The 22,690-nt window shown below is 44.3% G+C and overlaps 1 protein-coding gene across 2 annotated transcripts in view; it reads right to left on the reverse strand.

Annotated features, from left to right (window-relative positions):
- CHD1L (chromodomain helicase DNA binding protein 1 like) overlaps window positions 1–22,690 on the reverse strand; it is a 1,563,352-nt gene that overhangs the window by 1,415,302 nt on the left and 125,360 nt on the right. For both annotated transcript variants that reach the window (XM_044072085.1, XM_044072086.1), the window contains exon 4: window positions 19,304–19,418. In XM_044072085.1, the coding sequence (XP_043928020.1) occupies window positions 19,304–19,418 (115 nt within the window). The remainder of the gene's footprint in view (window positions 1–19,303; window positions 19,419–22,690) is intronic.

Consider the following 22,690-nt stretch of genomic DNA (forward strand, 5'->3'; position numbering starts at 1 on the left):
AAATGTCTTTAGTAGGGACACCTCTTAAAAAAGCTGCAGAAGTGGAGGCTGCTCTTGTGGAATGTGTCCTCACTCCTTGAGAAGGAACCTTGCCATGAAAGGAATAACCAAAGGTAATACAGTGCGTGCAATCCATTTAGAAATGGTTTGTTTAGAAATAGCTTTGCCCTGAGCTCGAGGAGCAAAGCTGATCAAAAGCTGAGCTGATTTCCGAAGATCCTTAGTCCTGTCCAGGTAGAACCTGAACTGGCTGTGTACATCAAGAAAATGCAGGATCCTTCCACCTCTATTTTGAGGATTAGGAAAGAATGTAGGGAGGTGTATCAATGGATTAAGAATCAGGCTAGAAATCATCTTCAGCATAAAAGAGGGATTGGTCCTCAGGGAGACACGATCTGCATGGAAGATGAGAAAAGGCTCCACAGCCCATCAAAGCCTGCAGTTTTGAAACTCCTTGCTGAAGAAATATCCAAAAGGAATGCAGTTTTCCAAGAGAGAAACTTTAAATTTGCAGTAGCAGCTGGCTGAAAAGGAGGAAGAGTGAGCTTCTCAAACACAAAATTAAGGTCCCAGGCCAGAGTAGGTGCCCTTCTGGGAGGTTTTAAGTTGCTAGCACCTCTGAGAAACATTTTCATCAGGGGATAAGAGAAAATGGGCTGTTCAAAAGAACAGTAAGCAGAAACAGCTGAAGCATGGATCTTGATAGAAGAAAAGGAAAGTCCGCCTTGAAGCAATTCGGCCAAGCATTCCAGGATCAGAGGAAGAGCAGGCTGAGAAAAAGAGTCTCCTTTTGCCTGCATCCAATGAGAGAATCTTTCCCATTTGCCAGCATAGGACTTCCTAGTGCTAGGCCTCCTGGCCTCACAAAGTACGTCAACCACCTGCTGGGGGAAGAAGTAGACTGACTGATACAATGAGCCACGTTGCCAAATGGAGAGTCTGAAGATGAGGATGCAGAATTTTCCCCCTTCCTGAACCAAAAGATCTGGTTTCAGAGGAAGATGCCACAGAGGAAATTGGGAGAGACTGTGAAGCAGAGGATACCAATGCTACCTGAAGCTATGAGAATGGTCCTTGGTATTTCATCCCTGACCTTCAACAATACTCTGGAAGAAGAAGAAGAGGAAGAGGAGGGAAGGCATAAATTGAAAGTAGTGTCCAAGTGAAAGACAGAGCCATCCACTTTCCAGGCTTTGCTGTTATGCTGTCTGGTGCAACTGAGTGGCAGAAGGTGGCTGTCCAGGAAGGAGAACAGATCCACCTGTGGAGTGCCCCAATACTGAATGATGCTGTAAAAGACTTCTATTCAGCTGCCACTCGTGAGGATCCAGGGTTTGTCAGCTCAGCTGATCTGCCAAAACATTGAGTCTCCCTGGAAGAAACTGAGCTAGATGATGTAGGCCCAATAATGCTGCTGTGGACCACAGAATCATGCTCTGTCTGCACAGGAGGCAAGAATGAGTTCCTCCCTGTTTGTTGATGTACCACATGACTGTGGTGTTGTCTGTTCTAACCAGCAGAGTTCCAGTTGAAAGAAGATGCTTGAAAGCCAGTGTAAGGCCTGGTGATCTGCAATTAATTCCTTCAGGTTTATGTGCAAGTGCATCTTCTGGGCGTTCCAACATCCCTGTATACATCTGCCATCCAGGTGAGCTCCCCAGGCATAGTCCGATGAGTCTGGTCAGAACTTGAATTGCAGCAGGTGGCCGGAAAGGCATGCCCTTGTTTTGCAAGCAGGCTGTCGCCCACCATAGAAACTCTCTCTGCAGACAAGGAAGCAGAGGAATAATCACATCCAGGTCCTGTGTGTGTTGACACCAAAGTTTCTTGAGGTACCATTGCAATTTCCTCATATGCAGCTTTGCATATGGAATCATGGGAATACAAGAGGCCATGAATCCCAGAGCTTGCAGGTATTTCCTTGCAGGGAGCTGGGACAGGTTTGCCAAGTCCTTGAAGTAAGCTGTCTCTCCTGGGTGAGATGTATCATCTGGGCGGCTGTGTTCAGACTCACTCCCAGGAATGGTATCTCCTTTGTTGGTACCATTTTTTACTTTTGCTCGTTGAGAGTGTAACCCAGGGAAGAGAGAAGAGTCTTTACAAATTCCAAATCCTTTAACAGCTGTTCCCAAGACTTTGCTTGAATCAGACAGTCGTCCAAGTAAGGATAAATCTGAATTTTCTTCTGCCTGCAAAAGGCAATGATTGGAGCCAGGCACTTTGTAAAAACTCTGGGAGCAGTAGATAAGCCAAAGTGCAGCCCAGAGAATTGATAATGTTGCTTGCACACTCTGAAGTGAAGGAACTGCCTGCAGCTTTCCCTGATAGGGATGTGCAGATAAGCTTCTCTGAAATCCAGTTACCAGCTAGGAGTCCTTGTCTAACATAGGTAGCAACAGATGAAGAGTGAGCATTTTGAACTTTGGAATCACCAAGAAAGAGTTCAGAATGGATAGATCTAGGATAGGCCGCCAGGTGCCTTCTTTTTTTGGCACCAAGAAAAGTCTAGAATAGAAGCCTTGGCCTACCCGCTGAGCAGGAACTGATTCTATTTCCCCCAGACGCAACAGAGACAAAATTTGCGTTTCTACTTCTGCCCTTTGATTTGAAGGAATGTCCGGAAATCCTTTGTGCACTGGAAAGGTGTGGAAAGAAAACTTGTGTCCTAGGGATACAGTTATGAGTACCCGTTTGTCGTCAATGATGGTGGCCCATACCTTTGCAAAAATGGCCAACCTTTCCCTAAAGGAAACTCTGGGCAAGCAGGAACAGGTAGAAGTTGGACAAAGTCATTGAGAATGCTTGGACTGAGATGCATGCTTAGAACTTCCAGACATAGAAGAGGAAGCATGCCATTGTTTAGTCCTTTGAGGGGTAGCCCCATGTTCCCCTAGCAGATTTATAACCTCTGGTCCTAGAAAGGTTCTGTCTGCTGGTATCAGGAAAAGTACAGTTTTGTACCTACCATAAATGTAGATGTCCGAGAGGTATGCATCTGCAGTCCTAACATATGGGTTGTCCTGCCTTAGGCAGCCCTTCGGTCGGCCAGATTCCAAAGTCTGGGTCTGGCCTCGGCTGATGTCGCACTTCACCCGACGTCATAGCTGCTGTGAATTGGGTATAAAGGCATCAGCCGAAGCCATTTTCCTCAGTGTTTCTTGCCCCAGATGCCAGGTGCCCTCTAGGAAGGCTAAATTTGGATAAATGCAAATGATTCCAAACAGTAGAGAGCAAACAATATAAACATGTATATACATATATACAAACAAATACACCATAATAGATTCCCCCAGCTAGCTACAAGATGGGCAAATACCCTAGGAGTACCACAGAGGGAAGGAGGGTGGGTAATCCTGACTGCAGATGCATACCTCTCGGACATCTACATTTATGGTAGGTACAAAACTGTACTATGTCCTTCAAGGATGCATCTGCAGTCCTAACATATGGGTAGAATACCATAGCCAAACTGGGGGAGGAGGCACTAAGATGATTATGGTGTAGCTAAGATCCCTTGCAAAACAGCAGTTGCAAAACCTGCTCGGGATCTGGAGTATAAAGGTAGATTATAATGCTTGGCAAATGTATGCACGGAGCTCCAAGTAGCAGCTTTTAAAATGTCTTTGGTAGCCACTCCTTGTAGGAAAGCTGTAGTAGTGGCTGTAGCCCTTGTGGAGTGAGGTCTGATGCTTTCTGGAGATGTCTTTCCATGAAAAGAGTAACAAAATCTAATGCAATTTCTATCCATTTTGAGATTGTTTTGAAATTGCTCTTCCTTCCATTCCTGTTGCATATGCTACCAGAAGCTGGTCAGTTTTTCTGTTGGTCTTGGTTCTGTCCAGATAGTAGCGCAATTGCCTGTGCGCATCCAAGGTATGTAGTAGTCTTTCCCCCCTGTTCTGTGGGTTGGGGAAGAATGTTGGTAGATGGATTGCTTGGTTCAATGATACCCTGGAGACCACTTTTGGCATAAAAGTAGGGTTAGTTCTCAAGGACACTCTATCCTGATGGAAGATAAGGAAGGGCTGTACTGCCATTAATGCCTGTAATTCAGAAACCCTTCTTGCTGAAGTGATTGCAAGCAGGAAAGCAGTTTTCCAAGATAAGAATTGTAATTCTGCTGTTGCTGCTGGTTCGAAAGGGGGAAGTGTTAAACTTTTCCAACACAAAGTTAAGGTCCCATGTAGGCAAAGGTGGTTTCTTTGGAGGCTTTACATTTTTTATTCCTCTCAGAAACTGCCTGAGTAGAGGATGAGAGAAGACTGGAGGATCCATGTTGTATTCTGCTGAAATTGCTGATGCATGAATCTTAATGGAGGAGTAAGACAGGCCATTGTGGAAAAGTTCTGCTAAGTATTCCAGGATGTTAGCTATGTTTGCTAATAATACATTTTCTCCTTTTGCTGCACTCCAAATGAGGTATCTTTTCCATTTGGCTGAATAAGTCTTCCTTGTGGAGGGTCTGCGAGCCTCCAGGATAATGTCTTTAACCCTCTGAGATAAATCTGGGTTATTTTGCTTTATGTAATATTCCAAGCAGCTAGCTGTAGTGTTTTCAAGTTTGGATGTAGGATCTTGTAGTTGTTCTGTGTTAGCAGTAAAGGAACTAGAGGTAGAGGCCATGCGTGTGCCCGAGACATGCTCCTCAGTAGCGGGTACCAATGCTGCCTCGGCCAGTCTGGAGCTATCAGGATGATCCTTGGGTGATCTTTGATCTTCAGTAACACTTTGTGCCTCAAAGGAAGAGGTGGGAATGCATATGCTGTCAGGTTTTCCCAACTGAAGGATAGGGAGTCCACCTTCCAAGCAAGTGGGTGGTATGTCCTTGTGCAGAATTTCCTCAATTGGTGGTTGTGTGGGGATGCGAACAGGTCTATTTCTGGTAGTCCCTATTTCTTTGTAATGGTTTTGAAGATGTCCGGATGCAGCATCCATTCGTGGGCATCCGTGGTAGTTCTGCTTAAGGTGTCTGCTAGTATATTTTCTTTTCCTGGCACAAATTTGGCCTGGAGTTGAATGTTGAGGTTCAGGGCCACATTCCACATGTCCATTGCCATCCGGCATAGAGGGTATGAGTGCGTGCCTCCCTGTTTGTTGATATACCACATAACTGTGGTGTTGTCCGTCCTTATCAGCAAATGACCCTGTTGAAGAAAAGGTCTGAATGTCTGAAGTGCCTGTTTCACTGCCAGCATCTCTTTTTGATTTATGTGTAGGTTCAGCTGGTCTTGTGTCCATAGGCCTTGTATACACTTGCCCACTATGTGTGCCCCCCAGCCTAGGTCTGAGGCATCCGTGGTGATAGTCTGGCTTGGATGAGGTTTGTGGAAAGGCAGTCCTCTGTTCAACTGACAGGCCTGAGCCCACCACAGGAATTCTTGTTTCAGGCATAGTATTATTGGAATCTGGGCTTCTAGACTGTGCTTGTGTTGAGACCATACATTCCTTAGGTACCATTGCAACTTTCTCATATGCATCCTGGCATGTGGAATCAATATTATGCAGGATGTCATGTAACCCAGGGCTTGCAGGACTTTCCTTGCTGTAAGCTGGTTCTGTGTTGTTAATGCCATGAAATAGAGTGGTAGTTGCTTTTGCTTTTCTGCTGTGAGAAATGCCATCTGATATGATGTGTCCAGTTCTGCACCCAAGAATGTTATCCTTTGGGATGGTACCAGCCTTGACTTTTTCATGTTGACTGTGTATCCCAGGGCTTGCAGTAGTTGTATAACCTTTTCCAAATCTTTTGTTAATTTGGTCTTGTTGTCTGCTTGTATTAGGCAGTCGTCCAGGTATGGATAAATCTGAATTCCCTGAAGCCTGCAATGAGCAATTACTGATGCCAGGCATTTCGTTAATATTCTGGGCGCAGTAGATAAGCCAAAGGGCAATGCTGAGAATTGATAATGCTCTGATCCTGCAAGAAATCTGAGGTATCTTCTGCAATCTGGTCGTATAGGGACGTGCAGGTATGCCTCCTTGAGATCTAGAGTCACCAGCCAAGACTCCTTGCCCAGCATGGGAAGAAGTTGCTGTAAGGTCAGCATTTTGAATTTTGGAACAATGAGATATGTGTTCAGAGCGGACAGGTCGAGAATAGGCCTCCATTGGTTTTCTTTTCTTGGTACCAGGAAAAGTCTGGAGTAAAATCCTTGCCCTTGTTCGATAGGAGGTACCTTTTCTATAGCTCTCATCCTTAGTAGATGGTGGATTTGTTCTAGAGCGTTTGTTTTTTGGTTTGGTGGTAGGTTTGGCTTGCCTCTCTTTTTTGGTAGTGTGTGGAAGTGAAACCTGTAGCCTTTGTCTATTGTCTGTAAAATCCATTTGTCTCCTGTAATGTAATGCCAGTTTACGGAAAATAAGGCTAGCTTTCCGCCTAAGGGTGCTTCCAGTTGTTCCCTGGTAGGCGGTATCAGAGTCAAGTCATTGTGTCTGTCCTGTGGAAGTGGTCGTAGCTGGATCTGTGGCAGTACTTCTCTGGTTGTTAGGCTGCCACTGACGTCCCCTGTAGGCACCTCTGGATTGACCTCTGCCTCTTGGGCGCCTACTTCTGCCTCTCTGTGCTCTGGAGGTGTCTGGAAAGGACCAATTATTCGAAGGCCAATTTCTACTAAACCTCGGGGGCTGGACCTGTAAGAAATCCTTGACTGTTTGGACAGATTTTGCTTTTTCTTCCACCTTCTTTAGCACTTGCTGTGCAGGGGAGCCAAACAAACTTTGTTTCTCCATGGGAGCATCTAGAAGCTTTGACTTTACATGGTCTGGTAAGGATTGCTCTTTTAACCATGCATGCCTTCTAATCACTGTTCCAGTCATAGCTGATCTAAAGGAAGCCTCCAGTGCATCATAGCCGCATTTTAAGGAATGATTACTGACCTGCTGAGTGTTATGTACCAAATCCTGAAGGGACTTACGGTCTATAGGTTCAGGAGAGGACAGTTTTTTATTTAGCTGGTCTAACAAAAATTCCTGATACTGAATCATGTGGAATTGACAGTTTAAGGCCCTATCCGAAAGAATAGCAGAAGTATAAACTTTTTTACCCCATCTCTCTAATGCTCTAGATTCTCTTTCAGAGGGGAGGGGTTTTGGCAGAGGCAGCTGCTACAGCTTTGGGGCCCTGTGAAATGGTTTCAGGATCTGCAATAGGAGCCTTATACAAGTGAAAGTGTGTGTCCGGGACCCTGTAATATCTGTCGGGCTTGGCAGGGGCCGGGGGAAGAGAGTCAGGGGCAGTACAAGCATCATTACATGCATCATCAACAACTGTAAGTACTGGAGGAATGGCTAAAGGCCTATGCTGTGGTAAATGTAAAAAGGTCCTTAGCCTTTTCCTTGAATCTGAAAAATCCTGGCCCTGCCATTGAAAATGCTCTCTCATAGCATGTAAGCTTTCCCCAAAAGAAAATTCCTCAGGAGGAGAGGCAGAAGGAATGGAGTCTTCTGCATCAGAATCCTCATAAGGAGAATATGGGCCTTCTGGAGGATCTGAGTTTTCTGAATCATCCGAGGAATAGTCGGTAGAAACAGGATCTGGGGGCTCTGCTCTAGGCCTCTTCTCTGGAGGGGGTTGAGAGGCCCTGTCTGGGTGAGGTTGGGATCCCCTGATCAAAGAAATGAGATCCTCAGCCAGGCTGAGCATTTGGGAACTAGAGGTAGGCCTGTGTGAGGGGGTTTTAGCAGGAAAGGCCTTAGAAGATTTAGCTGCTTTAGCCCTAGAAAAAGCCTTGATAGACATAGATGCAGGGGGCCTAGCAGCTCCACGTGCAGGAGTAGATATGTCTAAAGGAATAGTATCTGATAAATCCTGGGTGGCTGCTACAGCAGGGGTTATTTCAGTAGCAGATTCAGCCATGCTGTGTGAGGCCTCGGCTATCGGAGGCATGCTTTCGGCCGAAGGAAGAACCGAGGACTCTATCAGCCGAAACAGAGACACTCGCGGATGGCTTAACCGTGGTTTCGGCCGAAACCGCGGGCCGCGAGTGTCGGTCCTTTTCCTTACGCTTTTTAGCTAATTGTGAAGTCGGAGTCTCCGACGGCATTTTGTAAGCAAAAGCGGGACCAAAAAACTCCTCTGCAAACTCCGACCGACGTCTAAGTGTCCGTCGGTTGAAGGAAGCACAGGCTAGACAAGCTGATACGTCGTGGTCTGGGCCTAAGCAAGGAAGGCAGTAAGGAGTGGAAATCCTTATGAGGTATTTGTTTCCCACAAGTTAAACAATTATTTACTTTTTCTGACATCGGCTGAGGCAAGAAAGAGTCCCCAACGGGGTACTTAGCTTTTTAGAAGTCTTCGGTTGTAGAAATCTCTGGATCTGACCGACCGGCACTTGCGAACAGCTTCTGCTTCGGGCACCGCACGGCAAGAAAGACTGAGGAAAATGGCGTTGGCTGATGCCTTTATACCCAATTCACAGCAGCTATGACGTCGGGTGAAGTGCGACATCAGCCGAGGCCAGACCCAGACTTTGGAATCCGGCCGACCGAAGGGCTGCCTGAGGCAGGACAACCCATTTGTTAGGACTGCAGATGCATCCTTGAAGGACATCATCCAACTCTTAGAAGGGTGGTTCCTGCTAAAGCAAGGAGGTTGAACTTGCAGAAAGTCTTTAACTGTTTGCATGGACTTGGCCTTATCCTCCATCTTCTTGAGCACCTCCTCCGCTCTCCGCTTTACTGCCAAAAAGACTGTCCTTGCATAAAGGTACATCTAAAAGCTTGGCCTTCACAGGTGCTGGAAGGGGCTGTTGCCTGAGCCAAACATGCCTCCTGATAAGAGATCCAGTAGCTGCAGCCCTGCAGGAAGCTTCAAGACTGTCAAAACCACAGTGTAATGAATGCGTGTTAACAAGACGGGTAGAATTCAGTAAATCCTGCATATCTTTATTCTCTGCCAAGAGAGGCACACTGGAAATACTTCACTTAATAGCCCCCAAGGTATGCTGCTGATACTTGAGCATACGAAAAAGGCAATTGGTAGATCTAACAGCAAGAGTGGCAGAGGTATAAACCTTCTTTCCCCACCTGTCTAGATTCTCCATCAGAAGGAACAGGATTTATGGTAACAATGGCCTTAACCCCTTTAAGCCCTTGAGAAATAACTTCTGGGTCAGCCAGAGGATTATGATAAAGAAACAAATGAGAATCAGGAACTCTGTAGTACCTGTCAAGTTTCCTGGGAGCAAGAGGAACAGAATTTGGAGTCAAGGAATTTTCCAGGAAAACATCATCCACAACCTCCAACACAGGGGGAATAGCCAGAGGCTTGTGCTGAGGCAAATCCAAAAATTTTCTGATCCTTTTCTTAGACTGAGCGTAGTCTTGACTTTCCCATTTAAAATGCTCCCTAAAGGTATTCAAAAGCATCACCAAAAGAAAAATCCTCTGGAGGAGAAGCAGAAGGAATGGATTCCACTGCATGAGAATCCTCAAAAGGAGAAAAAAACCTGAGAAGCTTCCTCTTCATCAGCAAAAATGCTGGAAGTCTCACTCCTGAAAAAGATAAACTTTCTGGAGAGAAAGCCCTGCCTCTTTTGGAAGGAGGAGGCTGTGAGCCCCTAATAAGAGTCAAAAGATCATTAGCCATTTTAACCATCTGAGATTGAGGGGAACGAGAAGCAGCTGGAGCCTGTTTCTTCACAGGCTTGTGACTACAGGATTTACCTGAAAGTCGGAAGGACTCAGGAGGGGTGGTAACAGAAGAGGTCGTCGGTATGTGCCTGCTGCCAGAATGAAGAACGGACGCCTCAGAAACCGGAGCCTGTTTAGCCACAGGCTGAATATCAGAAGACAAAATGGAAGCCAGAGGCATGGAGGACTCTGAAATGGTTTCACCAGAGGCCTGCGGAGATATATCCATGGACTGCAGGGGCTACAAAGGCATCTGACTACCAACTTAACGTCATTGGTAGATTTGACCCTCTGAAGCCTGTCTCTGTCCTTATGCTTCTTAGGAACATCCAAAGCCTGAAGACCAGCGGACGCCATACCAACGAACTTAGGCCAAACTCCAAAGTGATTAGCCAAAAGCTTAATCAGACAATGAATAGTACGCAGATTAAAGGAAGCACAGAGATCACAGTTAGGAATGTCATGGTCAAGACCTAAACAAATAATGCAGTTGTTGTACCTTTCGGCTTTTCCCAGTTAGGGGTCGCCACAGCGGAACTCCGGTCCGCTAATGATTGGCAGTAGATTTTTACATATTGGCTTGCCAGGCCTGACGCACAACCTTCAACGAAGGTACGTGCATTCACGCATGTCTCCACACAGAAGACGCTTTACCTGAAAATCGAACAGGACAACGTCTTACTGTGAGGCGACAATGCTACTGCAGCACCACCACCGCAGCATTAAACAAATGAAAATATCTATGGGGAATCTGCTTTCCACAGGCAAGACAATTATTAACTTTTTCTGACATTCGTTAAGGCAAGAAAAAGAGGATCCCCAAAGGGGTACTTAGCTGTAGACGACTTCAACTTTTGTAGTCTGAAATCAAAAAAGTAAACGGCTGGCTGGCACGTGTGCAAAAAAGCTTCTGCTTCGGGCTCCGCGGCAAAGTAGGCTGAGGAAGTGACGTTGGCTGCCTCCTTCTGTATCAAGGATAATAACGTCCTATACAACCGACGGAAGCCGACGTCATGTCCCCTTACTTTTGGTATTCGGGCCGATCGAGGGCTACTGGGGGCCAGATAACCCATTTGTTAGGACTGAACAGTGAAACACGATGAACATCTCCCTGGTTTTTGAAGTGGAGTTAGTCCACTGCTTAGATTTGTGCATTACCTGGGGCTGCTGTCTGGGGGGGGGGGGTCTGTTTCCACGGGGCCTAGTCTGGGCCAGTTTACTCTGAGCAGGAAAGGACCAGTGCTTGGAAGGACGATGCCTACTGAACCTAGGGGGCTGGACCTGTAAGAAATCCTTAACTGTTTGCATATATTTTGCTTTTTCTTCAATCTTTTGTTTGCATAGATTTTGCTTTTTCTTCCATCTTTTTTAAGACCTCTTCTGCCTCAGTGCCAAACAAGTTACCTTTGTGCAAGTGGGCATCCAACAATTTAGATGGCATGGTCTGGCAGGGGTTGTTCCTTAAGCCATGCATGTCTTCTAATGACAGATCCAGTAACTGCTACCCCGAGAGAAGCTTCTAGGGCATCAAAACCACAGTGCAAGTGAGTTTAGTTACTTGACTTGAAGAATGCATCAAGTCTTGTAAATCTTTAGATTCTGCCCAAGCAGGAAAGGAAGACATTTTTTGTTTAAGGAGTTCCAAGGTATGTTGCTGAAATTTCAGCATATGGAACTGACAGTTTGGTGCCCTGATAGCAAGAGTAGCAGAGGTGTATACTTTTTTTTACCCCATCTGTCCAATGCTCGGGAATCTCTGCCTGAGGGGGTGTGATTCTTAGCAGAGGTTGCTTTAATCCCTTTTGACCCTTGAGAAATGACCTCAGAGTCAGCTGTTGGATTTTTAAAAATATATTTGTGCGAGTCAGAGACTCTATAGTACCGGTCTGGTTTTCTGGGAGCAGGAGGTAGGGTGTCAGGAGTCGAGCTAGATTCAAGGAAAACATCATTCACAACATCCAGAACTGGGGGAATGGCCAAGGGTCTGCGTTGCAGAAGATCTAGGAATTCCCGGAGTCTCTTTTTAGACTGAGGGTAGTCCAGACTCTCCCATTGGAAATGCTCCCTTAAAGTATGCAGGGTTTCCCCAAATTAAAAATCCTGTGGGGGAGAGGCTGAAGGAATGGAGACCTCTGGATCAGAATCCTCATAAGTGGAGAGGGGTTGCATGTCTTCATAGTCAGATGCATCAGATTCATCTGACTCTTGTTCAGACAAAACTACAGGGGACAAATCTCTTCCTTTTTGAGAGGGTAGTTTGGCTTCCCCTGATCAGCATGATAAGGTTTTCTGCCATTTTAAGTATTTGAGACTGAGGCAAGGTAGCAGGCGCCCGAGAGTGGGTCGTCGGTTTCTTGGGTGTGGTTCGAACCCTGGGCCTAACAGTCGTTTTTGAAAGAACGGTAGTCGGAAAAGAAGACATTGGTTTGTGTTGAGATTCGGTAGCGAGAAGGACTTCTCGGAAGCCAGTCCCTGCTCAGTGGCTCCGGACCCATCCAAGGGAGAGACAACCACAAGATCTTTAGTCGAAGAGCTTTCCGGCATGCTGGACTCCGAAAGGGTCTCGGTAGCAGCCTGCAAATCAAGTGAAGTGAGCATCAGGGGCTGCGAAAGCACCAGAGTACCGGAGGATTGACGACTTAACTTAATGGAAGCGTCGTCGGTAGGTTTGGACATATGTTGTCTGTCTCTATCTTTACGTTTTTTTTGGAAGATCTTCTGCTGGATGGCCTACTGAAGCCATATCAGAATTTGAGGAGTGTAAACGAAAATATCTGGCTACAATAAGGGCCTGACTATGGATAGCTCTGTTGTTGAAAAAAGCACAGAAGTTACAATGGGGGACGGTGTGGTCTGGGCCTAAACAAGTGACGCAGTAAGAGTGGAAGTCTCGGAGTGGTATTTGTTTTCCACAGGTGAGACAATTGTTAACTTTTTCTGACATCGGTTAGTGCAAGAAAAAAGGATCCCCTATAGGGTACTTAGCTTTAGAAGACTTCAACTTCAATTCAGAGACGAAAACTCAGTTAGTGGCTGACCAGCACTCATGCGAACTGCTTCTGCTTTAGGCCCCATAGCAAGAAAAACTGATGTAATGGCGTCGGCTGCCTTACTTTATACTACTGACAATCTGACGTCAGTCCTTAAGTGACAGCAACCAACGCAGAAATACTAAGCCTCTGGTATTTGGGCTGGCCAAGGGCTACCCTAGCAGGGATAACTCAAATGTGATGACTGCAACAGTGAATCATGAACATCATCTGGCAATTCAAGGCCCTGATAGCGAGGGCAGTAGATGTGTAAATCTTTCTGCCAAATCTGTCTAAGGCCCACTTTCCTTGTCACTACGCAGGGGGTTTTGGAAGAGCTAGCTTTTGCTCCCTTAGAGCCTAGGGTCACAACCTCGGGGTTTGCTACAGGGTTCTTAAAAAGATATTTGAGTGAGTCCAAAACCCAATAAAACCTGTTCTACTTTCTAGGAGCAAGGAGTCTGGCTTTAAAGAGGAGTCCTGAAATACATTGTCCACTACCTCTAAAATAGGAGGTATGGTGAGGGGTTTGTGTTCAGGGAGGTTAGGAAATTTCTGAATTATTTTCTTTGACTGCGGTGGTCTTGAGATTTCCACTGGAATTGTTCCCCCAAGGTGTGTAGGGGCTCCCCAAAGGAAATATCCACAGGAGGGGACGCAGGTGTAAGTTTCTCATCTGAGTCTGAATCCCCAAAGGAGGCAATGGAAACACCTTCTTCAAAAGGTAGAATCCTCCTGGTCAATATCATCATCTGAGTCAAAGGAATCAGAAAGGTCTTCTGGAGGGGTGTCTTTTTCTTTTACCTGGCAAGAGGAGGCTGTCTGGATCTAACCAACCTCAGAATATCTTCTTGGTATGCCTAGGAATGGGAGTCGGAAGGCCTAGGCTGGGTCTGGGCAAGAGACACTTTTTGTGAGTGGCCTTAGGGTTTCGTCTGAGGCTGACATCCGATGCAGAATGGAAACCTTGCTCCTATAGGTGAAATGCTGCTGTAGTGTCCAGGTGACACAAAACAAAGGAGTCCATCTTAGAGAGGTTGTTGGAAGCTAGAGCCTACATAGCGGTCCCAGAACCACCTGAAGAACTTCAGTCCTATGGGTTGAAAAGATGTTGAAGGACCAGAAGGCATGTCAGACTCCAAAAGGGTCTCAGAGGTCTGCTCCATCACCTCGATCACTGAAGGGGGCTGCAAAAGCAGCTCACCTTCCTCGGCGATAAGCCTAGGAGGACTGGCCAACAGCAAGTGGGCATTGTCCAAGGCCGTAAACCTGGAGTGTCTTTGCTCATCTCTTTTCCACTAACATAAATCTACTTCAGCTCGACTGGTGGATGCCATAGGATGCAGAAGCGGCCTGATGACTCATTAAAGGTGCCTAGCTAGAATCACAGCCCTATGTCTACTGATCCTGCTAGTAAAGCAGCCACAAAAATAAGAGTTGGGAACATAGTGTTCCTAGCTCAAGCAAGTCCCACTAAAGGAGTGGAAGTCTCACTGTGATATCCGTTTGCCACAGTGGAGACAATTATTAATTTTCTCTGACATTAGTCAAACAAAATATAAAAGATTCCCCCAACAGGCATTCTGGAGTCTTCTTCCTCTGATGTGGACTGACCAACACACTGACTGATGCTCTGCAATGGGCTCTGATGGCAAGAAAGAACTGGCACCAGCTCACTCTCCTTATACCAAAGCATAATGACATCAGATAGGGTGTCTGTCGGCTCCAGGAGGAAGGAAACTATTCTCTGATAGTCTGGCCAGCCAAGGGCTTCCAAAGGGGGAACTCCAACATGTTAGGACTGCAACAGTGAAATACGAAGAACTACTTTGTGTTATTCAGGGATGCAAAGGGGTTTTGCCCAGAGATGTGAGAGTTTTTGTGCCACTGGTAGGCTTAGGGATCACTCATGAGGGATCAGTAAGCTACAACTGGGACTGTTTCCTAAAGAAGTGGACTCCCCAGGAATATGACTGGTAAACAGAAAATGGTTTGTTGATGTAGCATCTTCCCACACCCAAACAGCTTTTCAACAGAGAACAGGAGTGAGTCCTATACTAGATTAGTGCCATGTTGTTACTGTTGATCACTACAGCAGTTTGGGGCATGGAGTCCTGAAAGGCCTACAACATGAGCAAGACTGCCCTTATCTCCAGAACAATCATGTGCAAATGTGCGAAAACTGCAACCCTACACATTGGAAAGTCTGCACTTGAAAATGTCCCCCATCCCAGGACAGAGGCATCCATTGTGTTAGCCACCACTGGAACAAAGGCTTGGAATGGAATGCCCATGGCTTGGTAAGAATCGTGAAGCCAAAACCTGAAATGTGACCTGCAAGCGCTGTAAATTTTGGTTTGAAAGTGTCACAGGATCCGCTAGCTGAAAAGACTGAACTTTAAGGTTCACTGAAGATCTCTTCTGAACAATTTGGTGAGGACGAGCATGCATATATTAGAACAGAGAAAACATGATACGAGGACTTCCTGGGTCCATATGGGTGGAGCAACAAGAATAAAGAAGGACAGGCCATTCTAGATTTCTGTCTGGCAAATGGCTTGAAAGTAGCCAACATGTGGTTCAAAAAGACAGCCATAAGACCACATACAAGAATGGCCAACATGCAACTCTGGTACTTCCTACTAGTAAGGGAAGGGCAGTGGTGCAGAATCCGTGCTTGGAACATCATCACTGGTGAAACAGCCAGCCCACAGCATAAACCATTGGTTGCCACAATCAACAGCAAGCCATCTTCACAGAAGGCTCTAAGGTCAACACCGACCAGGCTGAAGACCTGGAAGATGACTGGAGAAAAAATACAAAACTCCAAGGAATTACTCAGGGCTGTAGCACCTCAAGAAGAAGAGGAAATAGGTGAAGTTGAAGTAGAATGGCAGTGTCTCAAAAAAAGCATGTGCAAGGACTACAGATCAGATATGTGGCCAAACTAGGTATGTAAATAAGGTACATAAGGAAAGCTGGTGGTGGAACACAGAAGTCCATGAAGTCATCAAAGGAAAGGAGTGCAAGAAAAAGTGGGAGATAGAAAACACGGACCAGGTTAGGAAGGAATATTGGTTGGCTAACAAACAGGCTAAGAAAGTTGCAATAGCAAAGAACAGGGCATCAGAGGCACTCTACCAGCTTCTGGAAAGTGACTCAGTAGGTGGCACAAAGAAACCATATTAGAAAGATAAAGAAGATAGACACTCTTCATAAGGGATTCCAGGAACAACTGTTTCACCAGTCCGCAGGGCATCAAAGGCAGATGGAAGGAGTACTTCCAGCAACTTCTGAATGAGAAAAACTCCACAGAAGTTGCACTGCCCCAGACACAGCCTATGATGACAGAGAAGAGGAGCCTACCTAGAAGAAGTAAGTACAGCACTAAGGAAAAGGAAGTCAGGAGAAAACAGTAGGTTCAGATGAGGTCACATCAGACATAAGGATGCTGGGTGAGATAGGGGAGAAATGGCTACTGATGATACTCATAGCAGTGTGGCAAGAAAGGCATATCCCAGATGATTGGAGAATAAGAATACTCATGCCACGACTGTGGGCAGTACAGAGGCATCAAACTCCTATCACAGTGCATGAAAGTTCTGAAGAGGGTGATTGATAAACACATATGCAGAATAGTAGAAAGTAAGATGGGACATAAGCAGTTTGGATTCAGATCAGGATGCAACAGAATTAACCCAGTGTTTGCAGTAAGACAGATAGTTGAGAAGAAGCTAGAGGTGAGGAGGGTCCAATTGGGCATTCCTACACTTGGAGAAATCATATGACAAGGTCCAAAGAAATCTGATTTGGGCAGTCCTGCAGTGGTTCAAAATCCCAGAAGCATTGGCAGAATTAGTTCAAGCATGTGCAAAGATCCAGTGACTCAAGTGCAAACAGTGTTTAGTCTCACAGAGGGGTTCCCAATAGGAGTGGGTGTGCATCAGGATTCAGCTCTGATCCCACTGCTGTTCATACGTGATGGATTACATTGGCAAACAGGTCGGAGGAACCAGATCAACAAAGTTGCTCTATGCAGAAGATGTAGCATTACAGGCAGACTCTGAGAAATAACTTCAGCAAAGAATAGGGGAATGGAATGCAAAACTGAAGGCACATGGGAAGAAAGTAAGTACATTTAAAACAGTGGCAATAGCAGCAAACTGGGGAAATCAGAAGCAGCTGAGAACCGAGATAGAAGGGAAGATAGTGGAACCACTTCCAAGTATGTGGGAGGGGTGGTTGAGGAGAAGAACACTCTGAATGAGGAGGTCAAAGTTAGAATCAGAGGGGTTGCAGCCAACTGGCATAGAGTGTCCGGTGTATTGTATGACAGAAGAATGCCAAAGAAACTGAAATGTAAGGTGCACAAAACAGTGGTGAGACCAGTACTACTATATTGTACAGAAACCTGGGCAGTAAAGGCAGACTACATGTGGAAAGTAGGGGTGATGGAAATTAAATGCATGAGAAGGCTGACATGATGAACACTGTAGGACAGACAAAGAAATGAGGGCATAAGAGCAGAAGCCAAACTAGCTCCAATTACAGAAAAGATCAAAAAGAACATATTACAGTGATTCAATTGCATGTGCAGAAAAGTAGAGGACAAGCTGGTGAAGATTTGGGACAGCCAGGAAGAAGGTAAGAGGAAACATGGGCATCTAGTAAAGAGGTGGATGGATTGTTTGAGAGGAGATCTGAGACAGTCAAGCATGAGTGACGAAGAAGGCAGAAGTTTGACATTGAATTCAGAGATGGCGACAGTTAAAAAGACACCTCGGCCCCATGCAGAAAATGGGAAAAAGAGGGTTGATGACAACATTTCCCAACATAGATCCATACCTGGAAGATCTAAGTAACCTTACTGAATTTTACACCAACCTTGCTGATGGTTTTGAATATCTTCTCACGGATACTTTCTACTTCAATTTTAAGTAACGCATTTGATTCTGTGCCATAAAATAGTATTCTAGAGGGCATTAAAAGACTGACAATAGACAGTCGTTATAGTGTAGGTTATAAACTAGCGGCATTACAGAAGTCAAAGTCAGGGTGAGGGATAAGTATGCTAAGGAAGTTATTGTAAACACTGCTGTTACACAGGGATCTACGCGAGGCCTTTTCTTTTTAGTCTGCTTAATGTCTACCACCCTTTCCTCCAGTGATGTGTGGCTCAGCAAATCTGCCAGTAACACACAGACTGAGATGGCAGTAAGAGGCACTGCTCAGCACAGTATCCAGCAGGGATATGTGTATGAGCTCTCTCTTGCTAGTCCATGGTTATCAGGAACCCAAGAGGTGTAATTATCTATCATTTTGGGGCATTAAATCTTGGTATCCTTATGAAATAGACTATAAACTTATTTCAGCAATTACCAGTATTAAGAAGAACTACAGATAAACAATTTAAATTCAGCAACCATTCGTCTATTGCCTTATGTAAATGTCATGGGGTAATAAAGGACATTCTGATAACTATTACCAACAAGATGAGATCATTATACATCACCCTTATTAGGCGACATACAGATTAGGACTACTGGTCTTCAGGACTTGCTTTATAAGGGCAGGCTTGAGATATTAAATTTATATTCAGTTGCATACATACTGATGAGAGATAATGTTAAATTCATTACAGACACTTCAGAATAAGAATATGTCATTAGTGTCTGGTGTTGCATTTACGGACTACTGTCTCAATACTGGGAATAGGAATATACTGGTCAAATTACCTGTTACTTCCTCTCAAGTTAAGAATAATAGCTTTGTGTGCAAGGGAGGCAGGTTGTAGAATTCCTTCCCATTAAATATTAGAGCACCTTCTTCTCTTGTTTTATTTAAGACAGGTTTAGATAACTGGGCTGGTGAGTCAGTTTATGATACAAAACTTTATGGAGGTAAACTCCTAGGTGTCCTCTTCCGAGGCCTTAAGTTTGCTGAAAACTGGATGGCTAGAGATCCAGGCAAAAAGACATCCTGGTGACAGAAGTGGACGCAAGGGTGGCAAATGCAACATAATGTAAACTCGATGCTCAAGGCAGAAGGCAGTGGTACCAGCTTACAAGGATCAAGATCCTCCAAGATTGTAAGTGACAACAGCAATCTCAAGCTCAGCCCTGACTGCAATCCCAAACAATTAGAGGTTTTGATCCCAGTACTGAGACCAATGCTACAAAAATACAACCTAAAACTACATTTTACTATGACCTGCAAAAAAAAAAAAAAAAAACCTTCCCAACCCAACAGCAATTACATATCACACACACTTCATTATTATATGCCTGCCCTTTCCCTGGCAAAATGATGCCCCTTACATGCTGCAAACTTCCTGTTACTTGTATACAAACTGTTTCACATTTCTCACCAGGTATATACAACACAGTTTGTTACTGGAAAGTAAAACTGCAAAAATTAACCACATCAGACACACTTGTACAACACAATTCTTGCACTTTACGTCATGATCTTGTCTAACAGCTAGTAGTTCAAATACTGTGCATTGCAAGACATTTCTACTACATATAAAAATACCTACAGAGAAACTAATGTAACACATTAACTAATCCATGTATCACAGCTTTAGAATTTATGGCAATTAAACAGCACAAGAAAGGAATATTTCCATTTAAGATTTATCATACCTCATATGTAGTGAGCAGGACATGAAAAGGTCTCCTCTCGGAAATATCCTGCAGCAGTGTGTGCCTTGTTTCCTTGTCACCTTTTAGCACGAGGACTGAAAGTCTGGGAGCAAACCTGGGGAAATATTAGAGAAGAATAATCCAGGCTGTCTCACAAACAGGAAGGAAGAACAACTGACAAAACAACATCAAAACTTTCTGTAATTGATCTATCTGAAGTAATTTAATTACCTAGTGAATACAATTTCAGTCCATGAATCACGTGTACTAAGTGCATTGCTTTGCAGATCAGTTATAAGTAATGATTAGGGTGTGTGTTTTGGAGGTTGGGGGGCAATCACTATACCAGACGAAGACTGACTGTGCCCTTTTGGGCACATACATTAAATTAATTTCAGGTACTTTAAATAAAAGAATGCAGGGTCATTAGTGCTGTGTGTGCTAACTAAAGGCCAGAACTATTAAGATGCATATCAATATACAAAAACTTAGACTTTAGTTAGTGATCATGGCACCTAAAGTCAATGCCAGACAATGTAAAACATTGAGGTATCAGCCAAAGTGAACAAATAAAATGAAGTCTTTTGTCTCTTTTGTCTGTACCCTGCTCCCCCAAACCATTTCTAATTTGATTTAACATGTGTGGTGTGAGTGAGTTTCCTGATATTGTGAATAACACCTAGACTCTGCCCATTAGCCCCTGAAGCCATACATACTTTGCCTCCCTTAGTTTTAGATATATTAAAACATTCTCTCTGTTGCATGGCTGGCTGCTGTTAATGACTGTTACAATCGCTCTCCTAAACCAACTGACTGTCAATGCCAGGTATTGACTGCACTAATGAAGGAGGAAGGACAGAAAGAGAGAAAGAATTATAAATGTAGCAAACAAGCCATGGTTCAAAGCTACACAGGGCAGTGTGGAATACATGGCTTTAGGGTACTCATTCCGTGAAAGTTTGTCTTGCTAGATCAAGAGCTTATTAATGGGCTTCATCATAAGTATGGCTGAGACGGGACGTACATCAGTGGCCGAGGCAGGACGTACATCAGTGGCCGAGGCAGGACGTACATCAGTGGCCGAGGCAGGACGTACATCAGTGGCCGAGGCAGGACGTACATCAGTGGCTGAGACAGGACGTACATCAGTGGCTGAGACAGGACGTACATCAGTGGCGAAAGCATTTGAATATACTAATTACTCTTCATCTCCGTCATCACCATCACTCTCATCATTTTCTGTAGTCCTAGGCAATAACACATACTAATTGGTTTACATTTTTTAAACAATTAAAGTGGAAAAATATTATTAGCTAGTAAAAGTGTGCATGGTTTGGAAAGTTCATATAGAGAAGGATCCCACCCACACACCCCACACTGTAAGAGATTGATAGCATCATATATTTATGTACCGTACCATACTACAAAATCAGAAGGAAATTACATGACAAATAAAAAAAAAAAAAAAAAAAAACACTGAACACGAAATGCATCTTTTTTCATTCTCTCTTGTGGCTTTTCCCGGTTAGGGGTCGCCACAGCGGATCACCTTGTCCGCTCATGATTGGCAGTGGAGCTTTTACAGTGTCGAGTTGCCAGCCCGGTGCCCAACCTTCCACAGAAGGCACACACTCGCGCCTAGGGCCAATTTTAGCGTGTCCAATCCACTTGCATGTCTTTGGGGATATGGGAGGATACCGGTGCACCCGGAGGAAACCCACACGACCACAGGGAGGACATGCAAACTCCGCACAGAAGACACCCCAGCCGAAGATCGAACTGGAGAGCCTCTTGCTGTGAGGTGACAATGCTAACTGCTGCACCCCTGCGGCCGTCTGAACACAAAATGCATCTAAAGTATTCAATTAAGCAGAAGTTATCTGTAATATAGTATAAAGTAGCTGCCCATCCACAGGAGACCTTACTGAAACACAGTTTGCTGTGGGAATTTCATGTTATCCCCACATCTAGTTTACTCATAGCAAAATAATTAAGATGTATTTATTTTATTCATTTTATTAACTGGGTAGGTGGGCTGCTCCTCAAACTGTTTCCAGCCATGACATGAGCAAGAAGGCATCAACAACACAGAGGCAGTAGACAGATTACACTGAGCATAAATTAAACTATAATTATACAGGTACTGGAAGTTATGAAGAAGTGTGAAATGACATGGAGATGGTCATGTAACCTAATACCAGGTTAGTTAAGGGTACACTGAACTGCAAATTAGCTTTCAGCTACATACATTTTCAGACTATGTCATCAAACATTTGCATTTATACTAGTTAATAAAGAATACTTTTAACTGATTTTGGAACTGTGGAAGCTCAGTGATGGCTTGGAAGTCTGTAGGGACCATGTTCCATGGAGCAGGGGCAACTTTGTAAAAAGATTTTTGTGATGTGGCTAAAGTATAATACTTTATACCTCAAGTTATATTCAGTATTTCTCATAAACAGCATTTGTTTTAAAGCTGGGCAGTAACTGCTAATTAGCAGTTTGAAAACGGGTGTGTTTAGAGATATTACTCTGGCTTTTACATGGAGTCAATTTGTTTATTCTGTTGTATTTTTAGTGATGTTCATTTTTGGGGCTGAATAGATAAATCTTAATAGTTTGTTCCTAGATATTTGCAGTGGCTTGCTATTTTATTGAGAATAGAGAGAAATAGGAAGGAAGGCATATTCTAGTTTGGGTGAAAGAACGTATTTGGCTACTCTGGCTAAAGCACTACATACTTTCTTTTGGTTAGCAGGTTCAAGATTAAGTGATCTACTTTTACTTAAGCCATGACCATGTCAATCTGGAGCTCTGTGTGAGTTTTGAAGGATAAATGCTGGTCAAGAATTAGACCTAGATACTTTTACTAAGAGGTGCATGGCAGTTTATAAAGGGCCTGTAATAGTATGTGTGGCAGAGGTGGGGATTAGTGATTGCAACCTCTGTGGGGTGTCAAAGTATGCAACTAAGGATTTATTAGCATTGACAGTAAGGTTGTTTTCCATTAGCCAGTTCCATACATATGCAAAATCTGACTGTAATCTAACTGCCTGGCAAGACGGATAGAGGATTTATGACTTAAGGCTATGGCTATGTCACCTGCTTAAGGAGTTAATTATATGTTTTGAAGATCACAGAGAGAATAGTAGGGGGGGCCCAACACTGAACTTTTATTTATTATACCAGTTTCAGAAAAACAGTCACTTGCATATACTACAAATGTTCTCTTGTGCAAACATTACTAAATCACTGAACTATCTCATTTGAAAATCCAAACTTTTCTTAGCTTTTCTAGTAGCAATGGGTGACAGACCGTTTTAAAAGCACATCTGAGATCTAAGAAAATAGCAGCAGTTATTAGGCCTTTCGCCATATTGTGAATAA

The sequence above is a fragment of the Protopterus annectens genome, chromosome 5.part0 (genome assembly GCF_019279795.1).
Source record: "Protopterus annectens isolate FY-2018-M chromosome 5.part0, PAN1.0, whole genome shotgun sequence".
In the NCBI taxonomy this organism is placed as follows: Eukaryota; Metazoa; Chordata; order Ceratodontiformes; family Protopteridae; genus Protopterus; species Protopterus annectens.